The sequence below is a fragment of the Bactrocera dorsalis genome, chromosome 5 (genome assembly GCF_023373825.1).
Source record: "Bactrocera dorsalis isolate Fly_Bdor chromosome 5, ASM2337382v1, whole genome shotgun sequence".
NCBI classification, from domain to species: domain Eukaryota; kingdom Metazoa; phylum Arthropoda; class Insecta; order Diptera; family Tephritidae; genus Bactrocera; species Bactrocera dorsalis.
Window position 1 is genome coordinate 6,933,978 of NC_064307.1, and position 27,282 is coordinate 6,961,259.

General features: G+C 38.7%; 3 protein-coding genes across 9 annotated transcripts in view; 2 read left to right on the forward strand and 1 right to left on the reverse strand.

Annotated features, from left to right (window-relative positions):
* The window catches only part of LOC105223423 (LIM and SH3 domain protein Lasp), a 56,640-nt gene extending 38,021 nt beyond the window's left edge, over positions 1-18,619 (forward strand). For 2 of the 7 annotated variants that reach the window (XM_049457304.1, XM_049457305.1), the window contains 5 exons: positions 13,250-13,382; positions 13,627-13,762; positions 15,149-16,528; positions 16,826-17,097; positions 17,825-18,076. In XM_049457304.1, coding sequence (XP_049313261.1) covers positions 13,250-13,382; positions 13,627-13,762; positions 15,149-16,528; positions 16,826-17,097; positions 17,825-18,004 — 2,101 coding nt within the window. In that variant the 3' untranslated portion in view covers positions 18,005-18,076. Of the gene's footprint in view, positions 1-13,249; positions 13,383-13,626; positions 13,763-15,148; positions 16,529-16,825; positions 17,098-17,824 lie in introns of all 7 variants that reach the window. The other 5 variants (XM_049457303.1, XM_049457306.1, XM_049457307.1 and 2 more) reach the window with 5 other exon arrangements.
* Positions 18,620-21,327: 2,708 nt separating this feature from the next.
* On the reverse strand, positions 21,328-24,444 carry LOC105223422 (coiled-coil domain-containing protein 13). Its single transcript, XM_049457311.1, has 4 exons — positions 23,677-24,444; positions 22,716-23,615; positions 22,304-22,665; positions 21,328-22,227 (listed from the first exon to the last, which is right to left on the reverse strand). The coding sequence occupies exons 1-4, from the start codon at positions 24,163-24,165 to the stop codon at positions 22,035-22,037; spliced, it is 1,944 nt and encodes a 647-aa protein (XP_049313268.1). The 5' UTR covers positions 24,166-24,444; the 3' UTR covers positions 21,328-22,034.
* A 174-nt stretch (positions 24,445-24,618) lies between these two features.
* On the forward strand, positions 24,619-26,453 carry LOC105223421 (coatomer subunit zeta-1). The gene is made up of 4 exons (XM_011201152.4): positions 24,619-24,776; positions 24,834-25,213; positions 25,278-25,368; positions 26,233-26,453. The coding sequence occupies exons 1-4, from the start codon at positions 24,759-24,761 to the stop codon at positions 26,278-26,280; spliced, it is 537 nt and encodes a 178-aa protein (XP_011199454.2). The 5' UTR covers positions 24,619-24,758; the 3' UTR covers positions 26,281-26,453.
* The last annotated feature ends 829 nt before the right edge of the window (positions 26,454-27,282 follow it).

The following is a 27,282-nucleotide window of genomic DNA, read 5'->3' on the forward strand; positions in this document are numbered from 1 at the left end:
GAATTTCGGTAGTAAATTTTAATAATTCTAACTTGTTGGATCGTATGTCTTTCCATAATAAAATGACAAACCTTACTGAAAAGAAATATCAAAAGAGCGCGGAAAAATATGGCTTCGTTTGCTGTCCCTATCGGTCCCTATTGAAAAACCCCATTATATCCGACAAAGCGTTGACACCTACATATTTAAAGCAATTACATATTCGTACACCTCAAACAAGTATCTGCTGCTGATAAAACCCTTATCTCGCTGAGGGCTGGAATTGGCTCGCCGATTGCTAGGGTGCATCTTCATGTTCGCACTGCGAGAGAGGTGAAGATATATACTAATGTACAAATACTGACTCGCGCTGGCAACGCAATTGTGCCTATCAACCTTCTCTGAGTTTGCCGCTTGCGGGATCCACAACTGTATTTTGTTTTGAAAAGTTCTTACAAAAACAACGTCACAATCTTATTTATTGTGTTTGAAAGTTGTGTGTCGTTGTTTTTGTTGCGTATGCGTGAATGGCATTTTGTTGAGAATGTCACACCTCATTGCGGTGTTGTCACTTTTGTTGTTGCTGATGTTCCAATTCTCGCTGTCGCTCTCAACACCGCTCTTGCCCCGTCCAAATGACGGCGCTATGACGACAGAAATCTCAAAATCCCAACGGCACACCTCCCACTTACTTTGTTGCAATTGTTTTCATGTTTTTACTTTAGTTCTTGCTGTTGTTATTTTATACCGGAATTGTTGAAATATTTATTGTTGTGCGCTTGGCAACTTCTTTAGTCATGCCGAAGGAGGAAATGCAGTGGTGGCACGATTTGCGACAGCTGAATGGCAGAGTGAAAACAAAGTCGATAGGGGAAATGTTGAAAGTCACTAGTGTGTATATATAGGAGAGTGTGTGCGTGTGTGTGTGAGCTTCAGCGAATGCTCAGGTATTATGAGAATTTAATTAAAAGCGAACGATCGCTTAGCTAACTGCTCATACGAGTTGATATGCCGAGTGCTGTGTTAATTGTAGGACGATTTCCCCTCAGGGCATTCAATAGTTTCTTCATACACACAAGACGTTGTGAGGAGAAGAAGGAAAAAGTGTTCAAATATAAACGTTTATCCCGCTTCTCCCTTTTGAAAATGTGGAATCGTGAATTTTTGATCTCCGAAAATGTTGTTCTGGTGACTGTAAAACCATTGCTAATGGAGGTGGCTAATCTAATAGGACTGATTTTCTTCCGCCGTGGCTGTGTTCTAGCTAACGAACGCTCCGCTGGTCAGTTATCGTGGTGCAAGCCGAAAATGCAGCGTTCGTAAGAGCAGAGGTACGCGATTAAATTCTCTGTGAAACTCTGTAAACAGCGACAGAGACTTTTAGCAAGAAGTGGTGTGTTTCGGTGGCACCAAACCTTTTTGGAAGGCCGCGAAGAGTGAGCAAATCCAAAGTAAAAACGATGCTCATTGTCTTTTTTGACATCAAAGGCATTGTCCACCATGAATTTGTTCCTCCTGGACAAACCGTCAACGCCATGTTTTACGTGGAAGTCCTCAAGAGACTCAAACAAAGGGCTCACACCGCCTTTTTTGTGAACAACTACCTAACCAAGGCATCCCAACGCTTCCGCAGCCGTCCTACAGCACAGATGTGGCCGCACCGGACTTTCTTTGTTTCCTTACCTGACAAGGCCGATGGAGCTGCTTGAGTCCCCCTTCATCTAAAGGCTGTTCCGAAGAATGTCTTCCGTGACGCCTTCAATGCTTGGAAATCGCGATGGCAGCGCTGCATCGACGCAGAAGGGGATTATTTTGAAAGAATTGTAAACGATTAGTTCAAAACATTTTTTTTAAATCTACTCAGTCCTATTACTTTTCGGAGAAACCCTGTATTTTATTTGTGTAATTTTCGTTATTTGCGCTGATAACTTTTATTAAATGCTCTTTCAAAGAAATAAATTTATTGTGTGTTACTCGTCAGCTTCGAGCGCATTAGATACGAAAATATCATTAGTTTTGGAACTCAGTTGTATTTTTATTAGGAATTTTATTCAACGTATGAAGGCATATCTACTCACAAACTCTCACACACACATATACATATGTACATATGCAAATTGACATGCTCTTTATTATCTGCTATCAGTTGTCATGCATCGCTGCCCTTAGTGAATGGATAATCCTTATCAGCTAGAGCAACTTTGGAATTGAATCCCTTCGTTAGCTCGAAATTCAATCAGTTCCTCACATCGTCGTCAACGTCGTTTTTAACAATTTTCGCATGACTGTCATCGCCAAGTGTTGGCACTTGAACGTCGAAGTTAGTTCCTGTCATATTTTTTTCCTAACCCGCTTCAGCTCTCTTAACTGTGCTCGAGTGCCATCATTCACATCGATTCCAATTTGATTTTTCCACATTTGATTTGGATCTTTTTATGACATTGCATGACAGCATTTGGCTTTTTTTTAGCATTTTCCCTCCCAATTTGCGTATTGCCAAGTCGGTCTGTTGCTCCTTTCAACTGCTGCAGATTGGAAATGGCTTCCTCGAGGCTCCTTACACACCAGCCAAATGTAATCAAATGCTTATGCTTTGGTTGAAAGACGGATGGATTTTTCGCAGAGGCAACAGTCACTTCCTGCTGACGGACGGACAGCAAGTAAACTACTGTCATTCATTTGTTATTTGGCAACTTGCCTCCACCCGACAACAATACCCACATGCACAGAGCTTTGGAAGATGGAAAGAATGGCGCTGTTGAAAGACATGTTACAGTTGTTACAGTTATAGATTGCAGGGACACATGTACACATTTATTTTGACTAAATATAAATAAGAGCAAATGGCAAATGTCTGGTTGTAGGGAATAATCGGCGAATGTCCCGTATTCACATGCATTCATTGCTTTTCTTTAATATCGGAGTGGAGTGGAGTGTCTTGTGTTGGGTTGGTTGTGTCAGCGGCGGTTGGTTATTTGATATTTTATTGCTATTTTCTTTTTGCTTGCATTTTTACTACTCCGTTTGGTTCGTTCGGTTTTTCGGTTTTGTTCGGGCAGCCCACTTTTCCTTTCAGCGATTTATCGAGAGCAGAATGACTAAACTAAGTAATTGTTGTAGTTGTTTTCATTATTGCATAGCCTCTGCCGTACTGGTGTAACAACAATGGCAGCAACATTAACATCAACAACAACAAAGTGCCTGTCATCGTTAGTTCGGTTGAGAGCATCGAGTTTGCAACAATTTCATTGCGAGTATGCTTCCTTTCCAATTGTGACATAGTTTTGTCCAAGCAACCAACTGTCATCGCTCACCGCTGCCACTGCATTATTCTAGTAGGTTGACCCAATATGCCCGTTGGCGGTATTTTAATTGTTGCTAAATGCTCCGTTAATCCTGCAACAAATTAAAAGCATTTAAACCCTTCACTCTTCACTGGCGCAATGAACTGCGAATGCCGTTACAATTTCCCTCATCACTTGCCCCATAATTATCTACTATTTGCCACGGACGGTTGTGTTGTCAGAGAAAGTTTGCTGTGATTAAAAATATGCATTATTAGGACTCGAAATGCAATCAATGTAATTGCTGGAGATACTCTTACTCGTAAATGGAAAATATCTCATTCGGTGGGGAGATCGGAAAGGGGTTGGCCGGAATAATTATTAAAATGTGGATTCCACCAACAGTGGTGTCAAACATGCACTAGAGCATTGTCAAATCTGAATAGATGTCGCTGCTTATCTCATGTCAGCCTCAGAACTCTGACTAAAGCACTAGAACATCTGGTAGAGCTTCATGGGCTTCTCGGCTTTATTTTTTGAAGATTATCTCTATCAAATGTTGGCGGCGGCTATGCCTCAGATGGTCTATCCGTTGAGTTCAAGTTTCGATTCGACTCGACTCGACTCATTCGAGTATTTCGACTAGTAACTGGCGAATGACACGCCTGATGTTCTGCTCTAAGGCCTGAATCGAGGCGGGATTGTCCGCATAGACTTTAAGCTGTACATATTCTCACAGGAAAAAATGTGACGGTGTGTTATCACACTATCTTGGTGGCCAATCGACCGCTCCGAAACTTGGAATTATCTGCTCACCGAAGTATTCTCTCAATAAATCCATTGATTGATGCGGTGTGTGGGAAGTGTTGCCTTCTTGTTGAAATCAGGATCACGAGCTTTCAGGCATCATTTTTGAAGAAATGTGAAGCGATAATTCCACCGATCCACAGACCACACCAAACCGTTGTTTTTTCTTGATGAAATGACAGTTCTTGAATCCTTTCAGTTTGCTCTTCGTCTCAAATGCCGCAATTTTGCTTGTTTACATACCCATTGAACCAGAAATGGGTCTCACCGCTGAACAAAATTCGTCTCGAAAACGTCGGATCTTCTTGGAACTTTTCAAGAGCGAATAGAGCGAATCGATGTCGCTTGGGAAGGTCGAGCGGTTTCAGTTCTAGCTTAAGCTGTACGCTTTTGTACGCTTTCAATTTAAGATATCGACGTAAGATGCGCGAACGGTGCCGAAGTCTTTTGGTGCGCTTCGGCACCCTTCCTAAATTTGTTAAATCTGACTGAGTTTTTATAAAATTTAGATAATTTATAGTAAGGGCCATACTCGAGAAAGCTGTCTAAATTCGTCTGCTGCAGCTTTTACTATTTGGTACTCGTTATTTTTATTAGATAATGTTAAAAAGTTTTTTATATTCCACCTAAATGTTTCTTACCTAAAGCCGTTTATATTTCATTCATATTTGAATGCACCGAAATTAGATAACTGCATACTTTCGCTCAACTCATGGAAACCGAAAAACGCAGTCACCCAAATATTTGCCGAAACCACTTTTTCATAAGAGGACCCCGCACGAGCATTAACCCAAATGTGGATAAAAACGGTGACGAATGGCACGGAACTTGGCACCAGTCTCTCCTCCATAATCCATATTGGCGAACAACCATTAATAATAAAAAATTGAAAGTGGCGCACAATGCAAGCGGGGCAACGCAACCGAACAAACAACGATGCTGCAAAGGCAACCAGCTAAAAAATTTGAAATTCATCCAAATCCACATATCACGTGGTTGCGCACGTAGCCTCGAAATCGAAAAAAATTAGACATGTGCTTACGAGCAAAGGTGCATTCGGCCTGCATTCGCTTATCACTGTTATACCGTTACCCATTCGATTCACACATGTGTACTCACATACAAATGGCTATTGGTAACGGTAACGCTTTTACTTTCATTGCTCTTCGCCAGACCTTTGCCAAGCAGCCGAAGTGATCTCATCCAGTGACACACATCGGCAGCGCCACCGCAAACAACAAAATAAAAATAAAATAAATTCGCAGTTGAGTAAATAAAAATTGAAAAAAACGAAACAAAAACAAAAATCGTTTCAATTACCTAAATTGTTAAATTTTTTATGTTGCTGCCGACACTTATTTGTGCAACAAATTTGTATTGAGTGCGCCGACATAAAAAATAACTCTGGCAACACTGCCGGCCGCCTCACCTTATGTGCAGTCGACTTTCGCAGCAGCTGCGCCAGCGCCCGGCTTATGACGCCAGAACCGACGTCGAAGCCGACTGCGAGTTGTGGAACGGGATTGCTGGTGCGAGGAGTGTCGCTCATTCATCACTGCCATATTTAGAGTGCATGCGAATACATAGTCTGTGAGGTTATGATCTCAGATGTTGTGGATGAATTGCGCATTGGAAAATCAAGCGCCAATTACAACGAAAGTGCAGTTTTGCACACACACAGTCACACACACACAAATACAAATGCATGTAATTGCGTATATGAACTGTTTACACACTCTCATTGCTGGCAGTTGTGGAGAGCTTTTATGCTGAGTGCAATTTGCCGGGCGTGTTGGTTTCCGTTCAGTTGTCCATTTCCGTTTCCCTTGCCCACAGCCCAAATGGTCAGCAGCGGCCGCAGTGCCAATTGATTATAAGCTGCCACAAGCGTGTACTCATTTGGCGGTCAAATATGCCTGTCCGTCAATTTGTGGATCCTCACACTTAGCTACTCATTCACTTCAAACGAAATGTTTACTAGAAAACTCTTTCAAAATAAAAACTAACTAATAATTTTTATTTTTTACACCTTAATCCTCCTCAGTTAGGCCTTAGTCAACTCTATGAAATTAGATTTTTGGCCAGATTTACCATGGTGAATGGCTGAAATGACAAATTACTGTCAAAAATTGGTTTTTATTGACTGCAAGAACTTTATCCTTGGTTGGGATTGTCCCAAAAGGTTTTGGTGTCTGTCCCAGTATTGGGGACTGCGTTTCCTGTGCCGCCCAGCCGTTGTTGTATCGAACTTTAAGCCCAAGAATCAATTCGGTGTAGAGTAATATAATATGTAATATAACATGTTTCAGTCACTTATCTGGAGTTTCGGGCCGTGCCACTGCGATATCACTTTAATCGACCTCTGGGATAGTCGCTGCTACTGATGAGCCCAGCACGGGTGACGCATCATCCAGTGCGTATGTGCCTCCTCATCATGTTTGGGCATTTTGAATCAATAAAGACAAAATCTGGGCGCGACGTACCCATAATGGACGGCTTCCTGGCCAATGTCTGTACACCATGTTAGATGAGGCCGTTATTACAATTTGACTGGTACGTACCGCGGCGCATTTGTAGTCCTTGGGTATCTTGACCTCGATTTCTCCGCTGGTAAGATGAAAAGGGTGATGTGAGCTTGCTCTGCCGAGGTGTCAGCCGCGTGGTGTATCAGTAAACAGCCACTTCGGTCCCTGGTCAGGGAGTGTCAATTGGACGCAGTAGTAGTAGGCAAGCAACGGCACTCAAAGCGCTGGCACCATGATTCTAGAAGCGGAACTGCCCAAAAGAATGCCGATCATTAGTGGATTTAGTATTGGAGCTGACCCCTTTAAACAATGTACCAAGACTGGTGCCATCATCAAAACAAGCGCTCACCGTGGGAAAGCCTCTAAAAGCAAGATCGTCGCCACCTGCGCTGCAAGACAGCACGCCTCAAGCGGAACCCACACTACCGAATGGAGACATTATGTATGAACTAGGGGATACGATCCAGAGGCTAACAGAAGCAATACGACGGCCTCAACGATCGAACAATAACCAAATCCGTGATCTACCCACCTCTGTGACGAAACTCCACGCACGCAAAACCGAGTCAACAGGTTCAAAGAAAACAGACGAAATGTCCCCTTACGGCTCACAAATCGATACCTGGCAGTTTAGACTTAGTAAAATTACACGTTAGAACAACTTGACTTCATTATACAACAATATTTCAAAAATAATAAAAGCTTAGCGGCCGCAGTTCGAAAATTGCATACAAAATATGTTTTAATTTGGACAACTGTGTAGAGACTAATTGAAATGACGGCAAATTTAAATCTTGCGTTAACCTTGGAACGCCCTATATATGCTTCCATATAACCCGAAAACAATCTATGAGTCACTCTTGCCACCATAAAGATGGCTTCCCATTATATTGAATATTCCACTGATAGTATACAAATTTATAGTATATCTCGGTGGAACTGTGTTTTTGGATCCTTAAGAGGTTACATGGGTTTCGACGGGCCAAAAATAGCCTAGTTTAAATAATTTGTTTTCATATAAAATTTTTAATATTTTACTAAAAATTTTTATTATTCCAAAAATACATATTTTAAACGATTTTGTGAGATTCTCAAAAGATAATATTCAAAGCACGGTCATCACGATGTCATTCCCGGCAATCTCTCAGAAAAAGATGTATCCGCATTGACAGCAGAACTTCTTACAGCATTATCAAAAGTAAAAAAATACGTGTTTTAATTAAGATCATAAATAGGTATTGAACGAGGGAAAGAAAAAAGTGAAGATAGTATTTTTGGCAGACGTTTTTACGAAAAAATGCCATCGACGTTCTTGTTTTTTAAATATTTGTAATTCAACAAAAGAAATTTTGGTTCGAGACTGTAAATTGTGTATCGCAGGCCTATGTAAAATTTCATTAAGCTCGATTGAGTTAGGTTAGGTTAGATTAGATGGCTGATTACACTTAGACTGTTATGTACAGTTCTTTGTGAAACCAGACGAAAAAACCTCTCGGTTTCGCAGTTCGCGAGAAATCTTGACAACCAACTTTGAAACACATAATTTGGAAAAAAGCGCACTTAAAGTTTTAAACGATTATATAGCTGACCTCAAGCGCGTAACTTTTCAAGGCTTTATCTCCAAAACTATTGCTTGGATCAACGTGAGAATTTAGGACAATATTCTAGAGATGTTGCGGAATTAAGTGAGACAGTAAACAACTATTTTATGGAGTCGTGAAACCCATGTAACCTTAATACAGCGTGCCTAATTATAACACCACCACTGTGTATATTAGTAATTGGTTTTTGAACAAATATTTACGACTATATATGGTAAACTAACTATCTGTACAACTTACAAATATACATACAAATAATAGATGAGCGATAAATATTTAGCAAAAAGCAATTAATGGCAAATATTTCGAATTCTTTAGCTTTTATGGCAATTAATTATTACGAAGCCGCTTTAAAGCCCATAAAACCGCCGAATTAAATCCTTGCTATCTCACTAACACACACACTAACGCACACGCATCCTCTCGCTCAATAATCTGCTTATTTTTACAATGCCGACCCAGCAGGGAATACGCGATTGGACATGCAACGCAGCAACAACAATAAAATCATGCATTATTATGTCTTTTTATTGAGCGCTCGAATGTATGGCTTGCCATTGTTGTTATTGTGTCGTTTTCCTTTTCCGCTTCGCCGCTGCCGTTAGCACTTAAATCATCAACGATTCGTTGACCTATGGCAACAGCTGCGCGTCTTTACCGCGAGTGACAGCGCGCCACAAAAACGGCGCTGGTGAGGCGACGGGGCCGTGGCAAAGCCCCTCGCTTGGGTTCGCGAGGTGGTGGTGGGGTGTTAAGTAGCGTGTGTGATTTGTGGGTTAGGAACTGGCGCATGCATGGCTTATTTGTGGACACATTGGCACATCGGATTACTGGCGCGCTTTGCTGGCTCTGCTACGGCTTGTTTTCGCCTCGACTGGTTCTCACATCGCTTGGCTGCTGTCACCACTGTGTTGCGTTTGTCGGCTTCCATGTGCCAAACGGTGGCCTCCTGCCTCCTCGCCACGCGTACGAGTATCGAGTTCAAAAGTTACCAGCAGCGATTGCTTTTGTTGTTTTTTTGTGAGTGTGTGTGTGTGTTTGATGGGTTGGTCATCAAACGGCCTTGTGCCACTGTGCCAAAGTACCAGATTTTGCTCTCGTGTTGCCTTTGTGTGTTCGTTTACTTTGTTTTTGTGCTTTGTCAGTATGTTTGGCGCTCGTTGTCACCGATTTGCTGCTCAAGCAGCGCACTACTTTCGTGCACGGTTACTGGTAAGTGCTGGTTGATGGGCACATATGGATGAGTGGTGCCTATGAGGGGTTTCTTGCACAATGACTTGTTGATGGCGGCCCTTCGATACACGCCAACTTCAATCGTTTTGTTTACAATTACGCGCTTTCGATTACGAATTTATCATTGACAGCGCCAGCGGTCTTACAACTCCCTGCGCCGCTGCTCACTTCACGAGTGAAAATCGAAACGAAATTACTTGAATTATTGTCTTTGGGGGTTTTTCTCCTTCCGCCACTCGTTTTGTCGTGTCCTTTCGCGTGGAGTTCATTGAACCGTGCTGCATTTTGAAGTTGCTTTCTGGTCACATTAAGCGAAGGACCAAAGGAAATACGCAACGCCGCAGACAACAGCCGCGAACAATGCACTTTGCAATGCCCACACACACACACACGCGGTTGTGGCACTGTACAACATATCGATTTTCCTTTAATTGCTTTTGAAGCATTTAGCCCATTAACAAGTAAGGAAGCCGCAAGTGTAACGAGCATAAGACCATCCGTTGTGGCACTTTTACAAGGACTTAAGCCGCACATTTCTTCGCAACGCGGTCATCCGAAAGAGCAATTGAGGCATTTCGTAATAAAACACTGTTTGTTTACATAGAAAATGGTGGCCTCAACAAAGCGGGGCAGACTTCTTCCTTCTGTGTCTTTTACGGAGGTTTCCTCCTTTGTCGGAATTTGTGTCTATAAGTAAAGGGTTTCGTTTCTTCCATAGCTAATACTTGGCAAAAAGCATTTAATGTTTAAACAGAATTTGCGACTTATGGCCACTACGAATGCGGACTTATCTTATCTGCTTAACACCCAAGCTGATAACTTATGCCGTGACGGGGAAGTTCATAGACACAATCAGTAAAGTAATGGGCAACGCCATAAGGGTCATGCACCGATGGGCGATATCGGCCAACTTAGTGGTAAGTGGCGATAAGACAGATGTGGTAATCCGTACAAGGAGGTACAAAAACCCGTTATGAAAACCCCCGAGCTTCAACGTGGTTGAATTAACAATTAAGGAACATATCAAGTACCTGGGAGTAGTTTTGAAATGAAAAAATACCAGTGGTGCCCTATGTGCATGTAAGAAGATGCCAGGGTCTACAGACATTAAGAACCACTCTACCAGATGAGTTAGAAAGGTTTCTTAACCTACCACCAATCAACATTGCAGTAGAAAGTTGTGTAGCAAAGTTAGCTACAAAATTGGCGCCAATAGATGAATTCCCTACGAAGGTCTCTAACTTACAGCTCAATAAGCACCTGGATCTCAGGCAACCCTAAACTTTCGGAATGCATTATATTCTATGTGGAAGAATTTGTGGAGAGGAAAGTGGCTGAGTTAGCTAACAACACAGGAAACAACATAGAGTAGATCAAATACCCGTCATAAAAAGTAGAGAGGCAGTAGATGTAGTGCCTGCCGGAAAGCGTCTGCATATATACTGCATCCTAGACCACAAAGGAATTCCAGGAAACGACATAGCTGATAAAATTGCCGAAAGTGCCATCCGTCTGGTTTGCGAACCAATACAGGGAATGCGGAAATCACTAAAAACGATATACTATGTGATGAAATTTCCTAAAGGACTGCAGGATGAAAGTTGTTTTTTTCTGGATGAGATGACAGCTAATGAATCTCTTCAGGTTGCTCTTCATCCGAAGTGGGGCAGTTTGCTTTCTTACAATCCCATTGACCCAGAATTGTCTTTATCGCTGAACAAAATTTGGCTCAAAAACGTCAGATCGTCTTGGAACATTTCAGAGCTCTTAAAGTGAAGCGATTCGCTTGAGCAGGTCGAGGGCTTCAGTTCTTGCACAAGCTGAATCTGTCACGAATGCCAAATGCGACGAACTCGCCACACCAGAGATGCCATTTAATTCGGAAATGACCAAATGCAGTTTTATCATCATTCCAGTTAAAATGTGCTAGATAGAAGTCAATTGCACTCAATATATCATCTCATATCTTATCAGTCTCTGTTTTATGAATGAAGCAAACAGAGAGAAATGCAAAAGCTTTCAATTATTTTCCGAATGTGTCAACATCGTTAACACCTCATTGCCGCCACCAATTATCGCAATAATAGGTTAACCACCAACTTGTTGTTGTTGTCGTTTTTGTAACGGTTCATGTGGCGCTCGTATCGCGTTTACCGCAGAATGATCACTTTTTCATGCTTTCCTCTCTTCCTTTCCCAGTCGCTCTCACTGATTGACGGCTAAACGTCAGCAATGCAGTTATTTGTTGTTTTGTATTGTTTATTACAAAATTTTACGATCCATCGATTCGGTTGAGGGTGACACTCACAACAAGTTGCATTAATTGCTTCGCGCTCGTGTGTAAAAGCTCCGTTGATGATTAGTTGGTGGTTTTGTGTCCATGTGTGTTGGTTTGTATGGGTTTGTATGTGTGTAGAGTGCCATTTGTTTACTCAGTTTATTAATTATGTTGTTTTTCTATTATTTATTATCGCCGAGATAAGATTTCATTAATTCTTAATTGTCCGGTGGAACTTGTTATGCAAACACCTGTTAGCGGGGAATATACTTTTACATATAAGTATATACTTGTATATAAAGTTGTTTGATCAGACTAAGAAGAGCAAATTAATTATGAATTTATAATACTCCCTGGTATCAAGTTCCAAATGTTAAAAAGTATTTGATTCTACGTTTTTGTATTACTCGATCGTTCTTTCCATTCTTCTAAAAATCGGGTTACTGTGACAAACTTTACTATTGAAGTATCACAAAGGGGCAACCTCATTGGAAGCAGGTTCGAGCTAAATAGTTTTGTTGGTATATTAGTTTTTGATGTTTCATTTTAGGATTAAGATCTTTAAAGTAATCCCCATAAGGTGTAATGTACTTATGCCAACGATTTTGCCAGTCCTCGGAACACTTTTCATAAGCACTTTTTAGGATGGCCTTCAGCTCCTTCAGCGAATTTTGTTTTATCTCTTCAATCGACTAAAAATGAGTTCCACGGATCGGCAATTTCCATTTGACCATCCGGAACAAATTCATGATGCACCAAACCTCGAATATCGAAAAACCCAATGGGCAACACCTTGATTTTTGAGCAGCTTTGGCGCTGTCTCTTTGGTTTTGGCTTGTTTTTTCCCTCCATTCCGGTGACTATTGACTTCTTTGCACCTCAAACTCATCAAGCCATGTCTCATCGGCTGTTATAATGCTCTCCAAGAATGTCGGACGATCAAGCATGTCCAAAGAGACCTGTTGGCCCTACTCTTTTTGAAAAAATGTCAACTTCATCGGAACGAGTCGAGCAAGAACGCGTTTCATACCCAATACACAAAATCATTCAAACTAATTTGCGGGAGATGTCGAGTTCTCTTGCCGTCTCTCTAACATTTGTCATGATATGTTTGATTTTCAAGCAACATATCTTTCACTGTTTTAATATTTTCATAATTTGAAGAGGTCGAAAGTCGTCCAGAACGATGCATGTCTTCAACGAATGTCTTCCCGACCGTCTTTGAAGGCTTTGTACCACTCGTAGGCTTGTGATTTTGATAAAATTGAATCGCCATAAGCCTTTTCCAACATTCGCAACGATTCTGCACATGAAAATTTGAGCCTAATCCTTTGTCCGATAAATTTATCCATTGAAAAAATCGCAACGCACTGTTGAGGTGTACCGACTTAAGCAGCTGCTGTAAACCAACTGATTGACAGATCGCGCTCATATTTGGCATACTAACTAAAGATAGGCCTATCAACTTAGTAAAATACCTTTTTTTGAAATATGATTTACCCGGAGAATTCATTCACTAATTAAATTCTACTTTTACTGCAGGCACATTCCAAAGGCCAAAGCAACCGTCATTGCGGACACACCCGAACTGAAGCGAATAGCAGAAAACACAAAAATCCAATCGAATGTGAAGTATCACGAAGACTTTGAAAAATCTAAAGGCAAATTTACACAGGTGAGTGAAATTTATTTTTTGGTGGCATACGAGTATTGCATTATTAAGCATAATTCATTAAACAGTTGAAATAAATGCTAAAAAATTCTTGTTTGCCTAAATAATCAAAATCCAATGTGTTTCGAAACATTCGCACACAATTAAAGTCCAATTGATTGTTTGTATAACTTTCAAAATGTATTTTATTTATTTGCAAACAATATTTGAGCACACATATTTATGTATATTTATATATTGCCAACAGGTCGCCGACGATCCCGAAACATTACGAATCAAGCAGAATACAAAAATCATTTCGAACATTGCATATCATGGCGACTTGGAGAAGAAGGCAGCTATGGAGAAGCAGCGCGAGGCGGCTGAGATCGCCGACGTCCGAGGTATGTGATGCTTCCACTATTTGCCGTAAACAAGCAATGTGTTATATATTTATTTATAATTATGAAAAGTGTGCACCCGGCTTTGCGCCTCAAACTGATTCATTTTATGGTCTCACATTATGCTCGTTAGTGTACAAATTTAAGCTCATTAATTTTCATTAATTATTTCATACATAACTGCCGCATTGTGTTTAGACCATCGAACTAAAACTGTACAGTAGACTAGAGCTAATTGCATTTGATTTTTGATCAGCCAGTGAAGACACTCGAATTGTTGTTCAAATTACAACTCCGAAAATGGTTATGGCGCTATCCGGTATACAGAAATACATATCGTCACCTAAAATGCAAAAAAAAAATGAAAATTGCCACCGATTCTCTACATATACATATGTAGCATTCAGCTCACGCTGTCAGATATAACCTATATATAACCAATTTATAACCAATATGTAACCAATTTGTAACCTATATATAACCATTTTGTAACCGAATTATAACCTATATATGTATAACCAAAACTCATTTTTTTTTTTAATATGGGCGGTTTATATTATATCTCCTCCGCCTGTAAACTTATGAAAAGTGATTTTACGTTATTTTGCATTTTAGGTGATGATATGTATGTACATATGTACATAGAGAAATACATGCTTAGTTTGTAGCACAGTGTAATTTATGAGCATAAAAATAGTGGCTACGATGGCAATAATGAAAGAAGAAAAATTTTAAGGTATTTTTGTGGTTTAGTATACCCTACCTTCACAATTAATCTTACTGCGGCTAAATTAATTATTTTGTTTTATAAACTTTAAGGCCTAATTTGTATGTAAAAGCAGAAATAATTTTCGAAAATTAATTATTCGTTACACTTGAGGTATTTTCTGGTTCGCAGAGCCTGTAATATTGTTCTAACTGCATATAAAGCATCAAAACTCATATAATGCAACAACAATACATCCACATACATATTTATACGAGTGCTAGACACAAATTGCATTGTTATACAATTACGAAACACTTGTTCATTTTTTATTTGCTTTTTTGTTTCATTTTTACATCTGTGACATCGTGCATGTGTTGTCTGTTTACGTTTTCATTTTGTGCTGGCTAAAAAATGAAAAAAAAACACACACAAAATACACAAACAACTTAATGCGCCAAACGACATTGCGAACACTGTACATACATACACACACACACTCATGCAATCATCACTGGCTGTGCGACAATTATTAACCCTTCATTGACGGCACTTGAACACAACCACCCACCTTGTGCACCCTCATCAACACACTCATTGCAAATCGCATTTGAAAACCGCATCCAACAACAAACACAAAAACGAATTGAAAATGTGTAAAAAAATGCACGAATAAAATTCAGAGGAAACGGAGTATTTCTCTGAAACATTGGCTGCCGAACAGTTCTCACAATATGCTCCCACACCACCAACAGCAGCAGCTGCAGCGGCCGCCGCAACACTGCCACCGCCACCGATACAGCACCAGCCCCTCAACACGGCCGCCATAGTGTCCAGCACTCAGGCAGCTGCCAGCAGCGGCAGCACACACATTTACAATAGCCAACAACAACAACAGCAGCAGGCGCTGCAGCAGCAGCACACTCAAAGTCCCAATCACAGACAGCAAACACTGCAATCACAACAGCTACAGCAGCAGCAACAACAACAGCAAGCACAGCTGCACAAGCAGAACACACATGCACACTATCAGGCGCCGCCGCCAGCACAGCAACAACATCAAAATTATCAGGCACAACAGCAGGCATCACAACAACAACACTACCAACACCATCCACACCACCACCTACAACAACATGCACAACATGGCCAACAACACGAACAATACCAACATTACCAGCAGCCACAGGCGCTACGCCAACAATATCACCAGCAACAACAGCAATTGTTGCAACAGCAACAGCAACAACACCACCACCAACAGCAGCAGCAACATATGCTGCAACAGCAACAACCCATTAAACAAACATCACATTTGTATCCAACAGCGGCAGCAAATCAACCAATCCAGCCGCACCAACAACAGCATCAGCAACAACAGTCGTCAAACACGTACAATCAATTGCGCTCGGCAATACTGCACAACTCGCATCACCCAACTGGTGGCGCACAAGCCGCGCACCTCAACGAGAATGTGGCCAGCGCCGGCGGCGGTGGAGGCGGCTATGGCAGCGGGACCAACAGCGCCACCTATGACCAGTATGACAACTACACGAGCGCCGCCACGGCCAACAGCAATAACAATAGCAACAATAACCACTTGAGTTATCAACAACAACAACAGCAGCAGCAGCCACAGAAGACCGCCTCGTATCACAGCAACAGCAACGCGATCAGCGCCGCCAACGCCAACAACGGTGCCATCACCGGCACTGGGCACGGCGGTGGTCCACAAGCGACCCAGCAAATCTACGCCAGTAACAACTACAACAGTCACTTCTCGTCAAGCACATCGTTGGGCGGTGCACCAGGCGGGCCGACGCATCACAACAGCAACGGTGCCGTCAGCACCGGCGCGGCCATTGGCGGCAGCAACAGCAATCACAGTCACCCAAGTGTCGGCAGCGGCGGGCTGGTGAATAACGGCAGTGCAACAGCCGGCGCGGTGAACAGCATCGGAAAGATTGCCGACTACGATCCGTTGACCGATGGGCCACGCCCCATGCCCAACACCGGCCGACCCAGTACAACGCTCATTTACAGCTCGGACAGCCGCGGTTCGGGTGAGTGTAGGCTAGTGCCCGTCGTGGCTAATCATTTGAAATGTAAAGTACACGCTCGGTTTGGTTGTAAATAATAACGGTAGTATATTGTAAACCGTAAATGGGGAATTTGAAACATTTCGAACATTTTGTGCGTTTGTCGTCTGCCCTAAGCAATTTGTCTCATAGTCATTCCTAAACATGAGTCCCGTTTATCGCTAAGCGCGCTTCTTGTGTTCTTTTCGTTGTCGCCTAGTAACATTCTTATGATATTAAATGCAATGTGGTTTTAATTAATTTTATTTCTTTGCGCTGTAGTGAACAACGCCTATCCGAAGCGTATCGGCTCCATAGCTGACATAGACCCTGCTAACGGCATTTACAGCTCCTTGGCCAGTGAGACGGCATCGCATCACCAATTGCATCAGCAACAGTCGCAACAACAACAACATCAGCAGCAACAGCAACAACAGCAACAGCAATTATTACATCAACAGCAGCAACAACGGGCGCTCCAGCAGCAGCAGCAACAACAACAGCAACAGTATTATCAACAAATGATGCAACAGCAACAATCGAAATCAAATCTGGTAAGTTTATAACGGACTGAAATTGATTTTCAAGTTAGTGTGTTCTAAGTACCAGACTAGTTAACTCAGACATTTGCATTCGTTGAGGGTTTACTGTAATCCCATAAGTATTATAAATAAAGCTTCCACTGTAGTCAAAATTTTATCATACAACTTACATATGTCTGTTCGGCTAAGAAATGTTCATTAATATATTTTCCTAGAGAGTTAGAGGGTTTTTGAAACTATGCAATAATTTGATTTGCAATTAAAAAGTGTTAAACTAATTCTTCCATTTCAAATCTTATTAGTTAAATCTTCTTAATTAATAATTTTTTTTTTTCAATTATCCACCAAGCTTGCCAAGGAAACATTGATTTAACTTCTAAAATCTTCCCGCCGAAATATGTATATTTCAATTTTACAAGCTTCCGATTTTAGGTGAGCAAATAACCCCACGTAGCTTTCTCAAAGTAAATAGATAGAAGTTGCTTCCACACATAGTAAAATAGCTCACTTGAATTTTTAGTTTTGACGAAAATTATCAAATCGTGCTTTGGGGATCCATTAAAATCGTTTTTTTTTTTTTAGCAGTTTTTCTTAAAACAGACTTTAACAAAAATCTTGTAGAACTAACCTCAAATATTTTCAATAGCTTGTAGCAGGTTTTTTCGTCTATTAGACACTAAAAGTTATACAACTTTTCGTCAAATAAATAATGTTTTTTTTTTTAATTTTCTTTTACCAGCGTGTGTATCGTGCACTGTACGATTATGAGGCCCAGGACACCGACGAAGTGAGCTTCCGCGAAGGCGACGTTATCTTTGAGGTGGAGTCAGCCGATTCCGGTTGGATGACCGGACGCGTCGAACGTACTGGCAAGACCGGAATGCTGCCCGCCAACTATGTGGAACAAGCCGTTATATAATAGGGAATGTTATATTATTGTTGTTGTCATCATCAATTTGTTGTAATACTAATTTGTATCCTTTATTTGGTAGTCGTCTTAATATTCTTCATTAACATATTTATAGCTGATAGCAATAATGATTATGATGCCGATCATTTGAAGAATTTCGATGATGATAACTACCACAGCCACAATCACCACCACCACCACAACCATCATAATCATTATCATGAGCCACACAGCCCTAGGGACGCGAAATCCACTAATCCACAAAAGCCAAGCAATCAGCCACAAGTCGAGACTGATTTCTATTATTATTTCAATCATGTCTTTTGATTTCCAAACGAATTTCATTTGCACCCACTACATATATACATGTGTGTGTGTATGTATGTATTGTGTTGCACAATTTGGATTGCTCCACTTTCGAACAGCGAAAGTGCATTGTGTTGGTCCCTAGGCTGCATTCGGCCGAACTTATTCAATAATTAATTAAATGCTCCTAACGGGAGTTAAAGCAGACGTTTGATGTGAGAGTAGTAAGATAAATGCAAATGCAAAGCGTCGCCACTACGCCGCAATTATTGTTGTTAAAAACAAACAAAATGATAAAGAAAAGCAAAAAACATAAACTAAATTAAACACTTTTATTAAAAAAGAAAAAAAAACACAAACAAAAACTCATTAACACAACCATTTTGAATTGAAAGGAATTTGCAGATGATAATGTTTGTTATATCACAACTTAGATATAAACGTTTACATATATTATAAATATACATACATGCATATATTATATAAAATTTATATAGTACGTATATACACAAACAAAATACAATAAACACTGGCATACAATGTAATTAAATTTAATTAGTAAAGAAATAATAAAAATCTTTCAATAAAAATCACAAACCGAATGCAAAAGAGTTAAAAGCGAAATGAATACTAAAATTTCGAGCTTTATATGCTTATGGCTGAATGTAAGCAAGCTGAGCGGATTAGTTTTGGTTTTTTACGCTGGGAGGAGTTCATAAAATTTTGATTTTTTGGGTTTATTTGACTTTCTGATTTGAAAAAGCGTTTGCTATCGTTTTTTCGTTAATCCTTCCAACGAATTTATGGTTTTAAAGTTTTGTAAATGCAGGAAAATTCTAGCACACTGTATTCATTGTGAAACAAGAATATAATATATTACAAATATGAGTATATAAAAATGGTACTGATAGTTTGAATAGCGGAAAATAATAATGAAATAAAGAAAATATACATATGAAGGTATTTAGGCATAAGCTTTAAAGGTTGTTTTGCGAAAAGCATGAAAAATATGTGTTTTCAGTCACTTGTTTACTAGCTTTCAGCTTTCGATTTGGTCGCCGGCAATCACACAGATTTTGTAGCTTAAACAAGCAGTTAAAGACACTAACTCCCTCCACTCTTTTATATATTTTTATGATTTATATTTTAATTTCAAAATTATTTTTGCTTCGTTTACAGTCAGGATGCTTGTGGCATTTCTAAGAGTTATTGAATAAAGTACGTTGTGTAGAAATAATCAACTTTGTATACCCAAAAAGTGTATGTAATGAATTCGGCAGATTGCATAAAATGAACTAATTATAAAAACCAAGACATATTATGGCTGGTATGTGCCAGGATTAAGCGCATTTAGTCGTAAAACCCATAAAAGCATTTAGATAAAGGACATTCGATCGAATTTGCAATACTAACTCGATACTCTAACACTTAGGTTAGTCAATATACTATATTATAAATATACATACATAAGTATATAATGCTATAGATATCAGCTAAATATTGGCCAATAAACGAAATGTGGCCGCAAACAATTTGAATAGAATAACAACCAACTGCTTTTTATACTCGAAAACAATAACGATTATCGAAGTAATAACCGGTTATCATGTGATGCCTCTAGTGAAGCCCATTGGACTGAGTATTTACAGATTTAGCTACTCTTATGTTTTTACAACAACTTAGTAAATCATTAGAAAATTCGATGAGTGACGTTTGTGCGAAAAATTTTGATAGCATCGAAAGCGTATACTAATTTATGATAGATAGAACTAATTCTTACAACAAAAACAAGCAAAACATTGAAAGGATCTGATTACTAACAATTAAATCCCTAAAGTGCCTTTTATTTGCAGCAACCTTAAATAATGCTTAAAACTACACGTAGTCTATTCATATATGCATAAATACATACATACATACATATACCTATATACATATGTACATACTTATCGTCATCTAAAATGCAAAAAAAAACATAAAATCACTCGACATACTCTATAGGCGTAGGGAGAATGAAAAATGAAACAAAATTTGAATTTTGGTTATAAAATGGTTAGTTAGTGGTTATATTAATGGATAGCGGAGGCTTAAAATTTTATGTATATTATTGTAATATGAGGTAGTGAACAAATTTGGATTTTTTTGTTGTTTTGCATTTTAGTTGACGATATACATATGCATTAATCATTGCTTGAATACGTATATACATACATAAATAAATAATTAGTAAAAAATAGTGAGCGTACTTTCATGAAATAAAGGACTACCGTGTTTATCAGCCCAATGAAATCGTAAAAAGTAGGAGTTTTATAAGTGAAACAACTTTCTAAAAATAAAAAAAAAAATATTGTAAAATGTTAAATTTAGTTTTGTTAAAATTTAGACGAACTTTTCATTTTGATTAAAAATGTTTTTATTTATTTTTTATTTTATTTTTTTATAATTTTTTAATTTTTATTTTTTATTTTAATTTTTTATTTTATTTTTTGTTATTTTTTTATTTTATTATTTTTAATTTTTTTTTATAATGAAAGAACATTCTAAAAATAAAAAAAATTGTTAAATGTGGCGAAATTTATATAATCTTTTCATACTGATTAAAATTTTTTTGTATATATTTTTTTCAAATTTTATCCTCTATTTTTTTTATTTGAATTCTTTTTAATATTTTTTTTATAATGAAACAACTATCTTAAAAAAATTGCAAAATGTCACATGTTCATTTTGATTAAATTTTTTTTATTTTTTTGTAATTTTTTAATTAATTTTTTTATGAAATTAAAAATTATAATTTCAAAATGTGTTTTCTAATAATAATTATTATTTTCCAATAAATTTTGTAGCTGTTTTATTTCAATATTTTTTTTTCAACTTGATCCCATTTTGACTTTTTATGCTACTAAAAATAAATTACTTTACATTAAAAACAAAAAATTTTTAATACCAAAATTACAATACATTTTTTGTCATATAAATAAAAATTAAAAGTGTTTGTAAATATCCACACAAGATACATATATATACAGTTATTTTATTTAATCTTTGATCCTCATATTTTCGAATGATTGCCAAATAAATAAATTATAATTAAAAACTAAAAAAAACTAAAAACTTTTTAAGTCAAATAAAAGCAAAGTTTTCAAAATTTTTTAGTCTTGTCTTAGTCTTTCTGAAAACAAATATATATCTAAGTATAAACTAATAGTACATCCTAAAAGTAAAAGCATAATGCGAAAACGAACTATTCAATACTAAACTAAATATTTCCAAACAGTGAGTTTTTCACTTACCACGAACTACAAAAAGTATTCAACTAAAGATCACAATACATGCAACATTAAATGTAACTGAGTTAAATCATATATAAAACTTCGAAAACGAAGATCGCAACAGTATCGAACAAAAATTAGTAAATTTTCCAAACGTAGGGTGCGTAAAAATAATTGAAATAGCAATAAAACATAAATAAAAATAAGTTCAATAAAACTTGAAATATTTGTTTTATTTATCAAAAGCCACGTTACTAGTAATTTGAATGTGAAAATATGCCAAAAAAGTTGTTCGCATATTTGCATAATAAAATGGCGCTGCCTGCAAGGAACAGCGGTTTCCCTCAGCTGGTCGGAAGAAACTGAATTATGGAAGCACTACGAACAAAATTTTACACAATTTCGAGTTGGAGATGGTAAAGATTTTTGCATAAGCCATCGCTCCTCACTAGCTGGAGCTGAAGCTACACCGATGTGCCAGTGCTGATCTCCACGGACAGCGAAGCATTGCTGCGATTGCCCAATATTGTCTCGAGCACGACACCTTTGGAGCTGTTGATAATCTCCGCAAAAGAGCGCGCGTCGTTCTCCTTTTCCTCCTGCAGATGCGCCAGCTTCTCGCTCATGTATGCTAACTTTTCCTGGGCATATTCGAGCCTAAACATAGAGAGATAGAGAGTTAGAGGAGAGTTTTATTCAGTTCTCACAAATAATTTCAGACTATTTTGCTTACTCATGCTTCATTTGGTACACCTGTGCGGGTGTGAACTCATCGATGGCCCTTTGTGATAAAGCATTTTGCGAAGTATTCTCAAAAACGAAAGTGCCCATCGATGCGGTTGAATTCACACTGCTCACGTAGTCCGCGATGCGTTGCGAGCGCTTCTTCCGTTCGGATTGTAGCTCAAGTTCCTTCTCCAGCTCACGCATACGCGCTTCCATGCGCGAAAGGCGCACCTTCTGTTTGGCCAGCTGTTCGTGCAATGCGTCGTTCTTTGCACGATCCTGCTCGCTGCGTTCAACGAGTGTTTTGTTATGTTTAAGCAGTTCATTCTTCTCGGCTTCCAACGAGTCGAGTATAGTTATGAATTCTTCCTGTAGAAGATAACGTTAAATATAGCGGAACTCACGGGAAGCGTGCTCACCTTGCGTAGTTCGCGGCATGAGAACAGAAAACCTCCAGACAAGGCTTTCAGATCAGTTTCCAAACGCGTTATTGTCTGATTCAAGTCTTCGATGTGTGTTTCTTTGCTTTGTAACAAATTGTCCATGTTTTCCAATTTCAGTCGCAATTCCTCCTCACGAAAGGCACCGTCCTTATGTATGCGCTTCAGGTCGTTTAGCTGTCTCGCCATCTCTTCCAAACGGCTTTCATAGTGGTAGCGCTGCACATTCATTTTCTCATTCATATTCGCCAGATTCAAGCCGTTATAATCGGTTTGTTCTTCCAGGGAACTCGCTTTTACTTTGTACTTCAAGACTTCGTCGTTGAGCGTCTTGTTTCGCACTTTCAGTGCCAACACCTTGCCTCGCTGCTCTTCTAGTTGCGCTTTAAGTGAAGCAATCTCTTTCTCTAGACCCTCCACCTTGGCGCGATGCAATATCTCGGTTTTTCGCACGACTGTGTTGTAGCGATCGAAGGAGGTGGCGCTGACATTCGACGCAACGTTTGCTTCCGCGTGTCCACCCGCCGATCGTGCACCGCTCTTTGCTGTGTGTGAGGCTGTCAAATCAGCATGCGGAACATCATCGGTGGCAAAGGTGATGGGACTATCCTCCGCGTACTGCCTGTCTACGATTTCCAGGCGCTCTTTTAATTCGTGAACTTTCTGCTGTAGATGTATGATTTGCTGGGCGCGTCCGCGCCAGTTGGAGTTCTGTGTCTGCGACGCCATTGTAGCCAAGTTAAAGTTCTCTCCGATTTCCTGCTGCAGACACTTTTGTGCGAGTTTCAGTTGGTTTTGTAATTCGGTATTTTTATTGCGTGTCTCGAAGAGCTTCTGCTGAATAGAGTTCAATTTAACCCGCAACTCATCTGACGGCTCCTAAAAGAAACCAGCTTGTGAGTATTTGTGATCAAAAAAGACCGTTAATTAGTAGAAACACCTTTGGAGTTTCAGTGGTTCCTTTGTGCAGCTTATCCTCGAGAAGTTTTAAGTCTCGCTCCAGCTTTTGGATTTGCAACTCTTTTTTGTTAACTTTATTCTTGGTGCTTTCCAGTTCGGCTCGCAGCAAGCGATTTTTCTTGCTTAACTCTAATAATTTGGAACTCGCTATAGACGAATTACAACGCAATTCATCGATGGGCACCGAGTTGAGAACCTCATTTAGCGATTGGACTGATCGCTTCAAATCTGTTATCTCCGCATTTTTCACGTTGATAGCTTTGCTCAGATTTTGGTTCTCTTCCGACAGCAGGACTACCTTTTGTTTTAGATGTATCTTGGCTCCCTTTTTACCTCCCCCAGCGTTGCTAAGGTCATCATTGCCGGCCATTGCGTCCTCAATAATCTTAGCCAATTTCTCCTTTGAGCGACGCTTGGCCTTGGGCGTCTCAGTGACTGTCGCCTGATCCATTTTCTGTATAACATCCATTTCGTATAAAATATATTGTTATATTTATCTAAATATTTATAGAAAATAGGCAACAAATAAAAAAATATATTGCTGTTATAATTGTATAGCGTAATAAGAAATATATGCGGAGTTCCTGATCGAAAATTGAAAAAACGTTTTAAATTTTTCTTTAAAATTTAAATTTAGCTGTCACTTACTATTGTTAATGGAAAAGTTCCTTTGACTTGAGCGGAAATGTCAGCGATGCCAGCAATTGGGAGACAGAAGGAAACAATTTTGTCAATAGTGGATGATTACAGCTCTATCCAACAGGTGGCACAGTATACTTCAAATTGCAGGCCAACAGGTGTCGCTTAGAACACTAAATGCAAAGGCAGTCTTATTGCAAGATTTTCATAAATTATTTTACACACACATTTTTATGAAGCCATTAATTCGAAAAATAAGAAAATATACAGTATTTTTTACAAAACATCTCAATAAAAAATATAAAAATATAGGATTATGAAAATATTGCGCTCATTTTTGTAACGTGTGCAACCCTGTCAGGGGTTGACGTGTAATGTAAACTGTCAGATATCATTCTGCCGACGAAAATAATCAAAACTAAAATGGAAGGTTTTATGATGGTAAATTTTGTAAAAATGATAAAGTTTAAGTGATAAATAAACGTCTTTTAACAATAGGAGCCCACGCTTAACATAATCAAAGGCATGTGCATCATGGACAATGATGGCAACCGTATATTGGCCAAGTACTACGACAAGAATGTGTTGCCCACAGTGAAGGAGCAAAAGGCTTTCGAAAAGAACTTATTCAGCAAAACACATCGATCCAATACGGAAATTATCATGTTGGATGGCCTTACCTGTGTCTACAAAAGTAACGTGGATCTATTTTTCTACGTAATGGGCAGTGCTTATGAGAATGAATTGATTCTACTGTCTGTATTGAATTGCCTATACGATTCGATAAACTTGATACTGAAGAAGATTGTTGAAAAGCGTATGGTTTTGGATAATCTAGAGATTATTATGCTGGCATTCGACGAAATCTGTGACGGCGGGTATGTATTGAAAACGGACTAGTTGGTTGTGTTATATTTAAATGTTTTTGTTTATTTTATGTAGAGTTATACTGGACGCAGATCCCTCCTCAGTGGTTAAACGTGTGGATTTGCGCAACGATGACATTCCCATCGCCGAGCAGACCGTCGCGCAGGTAACTAATAAAATCAATGGACTGTTTTGGTAGTACGACGCATTTATCGTATAGATGCTTTGTCACTAAAAAAGAAAGAATTGCTCTCGAATTGCGCTTACGTAGATTTTCAAACCTTCCCCGTCGTTTACCTAAATGTATTTTAAAAATCTCGAAATTTATTATTATTAAATTGAAATATTTGCCAAGCAAATTTTTTCGTTAAATAATAACAGTTATGTACGTGTATTTGTAGTCCCTTGTAAATATAAGTGCCTCGTAATGAATGACAAACAGTCAAGTAAAGCCTCAGTAATAAGCGCATAAGCATATAATTACATTTATACCAGAGTATGTATAAACAAATCGCAAGTTTGGTGTAAATGAACTGAAAATATATTACCTTTTAGCTAATTCAAGAGTGTATGAAAATAAAAATATGCTAAACGTTTAAGTGTATATTATTTTACTTTTAAATCGGTTGATATTTGTATGTTTTTTAATATTTGCCTCAATTTGTGTAATATTTTGCTACGTTCTCCTCATCAGTATCAGTAGAAGAAGTGGTTTTACGAAAATAAACATATTTTACCTCTGTTTTAAAATTAATTTATTCACAACTTTTTACCTTTTCTTTATGCCGAAAACAGCTGCTAAAGCGGAAACATTTTCTTGCAATTTAGAAGTGCTTCTCTATTGTTATTACTATTGTTATATACTTTACGCCATTATTAAATAAATGCAACAAATTCAAGAAAATTTTACTTTTCTTTAATTACTACAACAGTATTTAATACTTAATATTACTCATATGCTCAGTAAATATTTGCAAAATTGTTTATAAATTTGTATAACATTTCGTAATAAACTCTCATGCCTTTACAGGTTTTGCAATCGGCGCGCGAACAGTTCAAGTGGTCCATACTTAAGTGAGCAGTGTTTATATATATCCGTTGGGACAGAGGAGGCAAAAATCAAGTTTTATAACTATACCCAATAATATACTAAGTTGACTTTCCAAAAGCGCAGTACATTCGATTTTTATTGTAATTTTAATATAATTTAATACCATATACAAAGAATATATAGCGAAATATGTCGACAAATGTGTGTGTATGTCAATGCTGTTAAAGTGTTATTTCGATTTTAAAGCATTCGGCTGATTTGCTAAATTGGGCCTAAGCGATTCATTGGTTCACTGAGGTAAATATAAAGAAGCTTGCTGCTCGAAATTGGTAAGAGAGCTAGCTGCCGTAGAATCGGTTTTAAGAAAATAAAACATTTACTTCATTTGAGCGACCCACTCTAATGTTTATCGCTAGATTTCTATGGTCGTGTGGTATATTAATCGATTTGTTATTTCGAACAATTATAAGTGGATAAGCAGTGGGCGACACTCTTGTTTATTTTTTAATTAAAAAAAGACGCATCATTTGTCCAATGCGTGTTTATTGATATCAGTTTGGCCACACGCGAAGATTCCGTGATATTGTGGTATTTTATCAATGCGCGATGATTTCGGAAAACATTCATTAAAGTATGTTCCATTTGTTTACCTAGATTCATTTATGTATATATGTACATACATATGTACCTATTTAGATGCAGCAGGCGGGCTACATCGTGGGGGGTAAGCCAACACGCTAATAAAACTATCTGAGCCGGCGTACTTCGTAATGTTGTTCCGAATTCAGGAAATCAAAGATCGATATCGATGCAATCATTATTGAATAATCTGACTTTGTTTTATTTTTATGGAGAATTTGGACGGACTATAGACATACGACACACTTGTTCGGCGCCATATAAGACGGATACGACAGTCGGGTCTACGTAACCGGAGCGGATCCGGGCTTGTATCCGGCCAAGGACTGTCGCCGCCACAACAACAACAGCAACTGCTACGAAATTTTCCATTTCTTCTTGTGTGCCGTT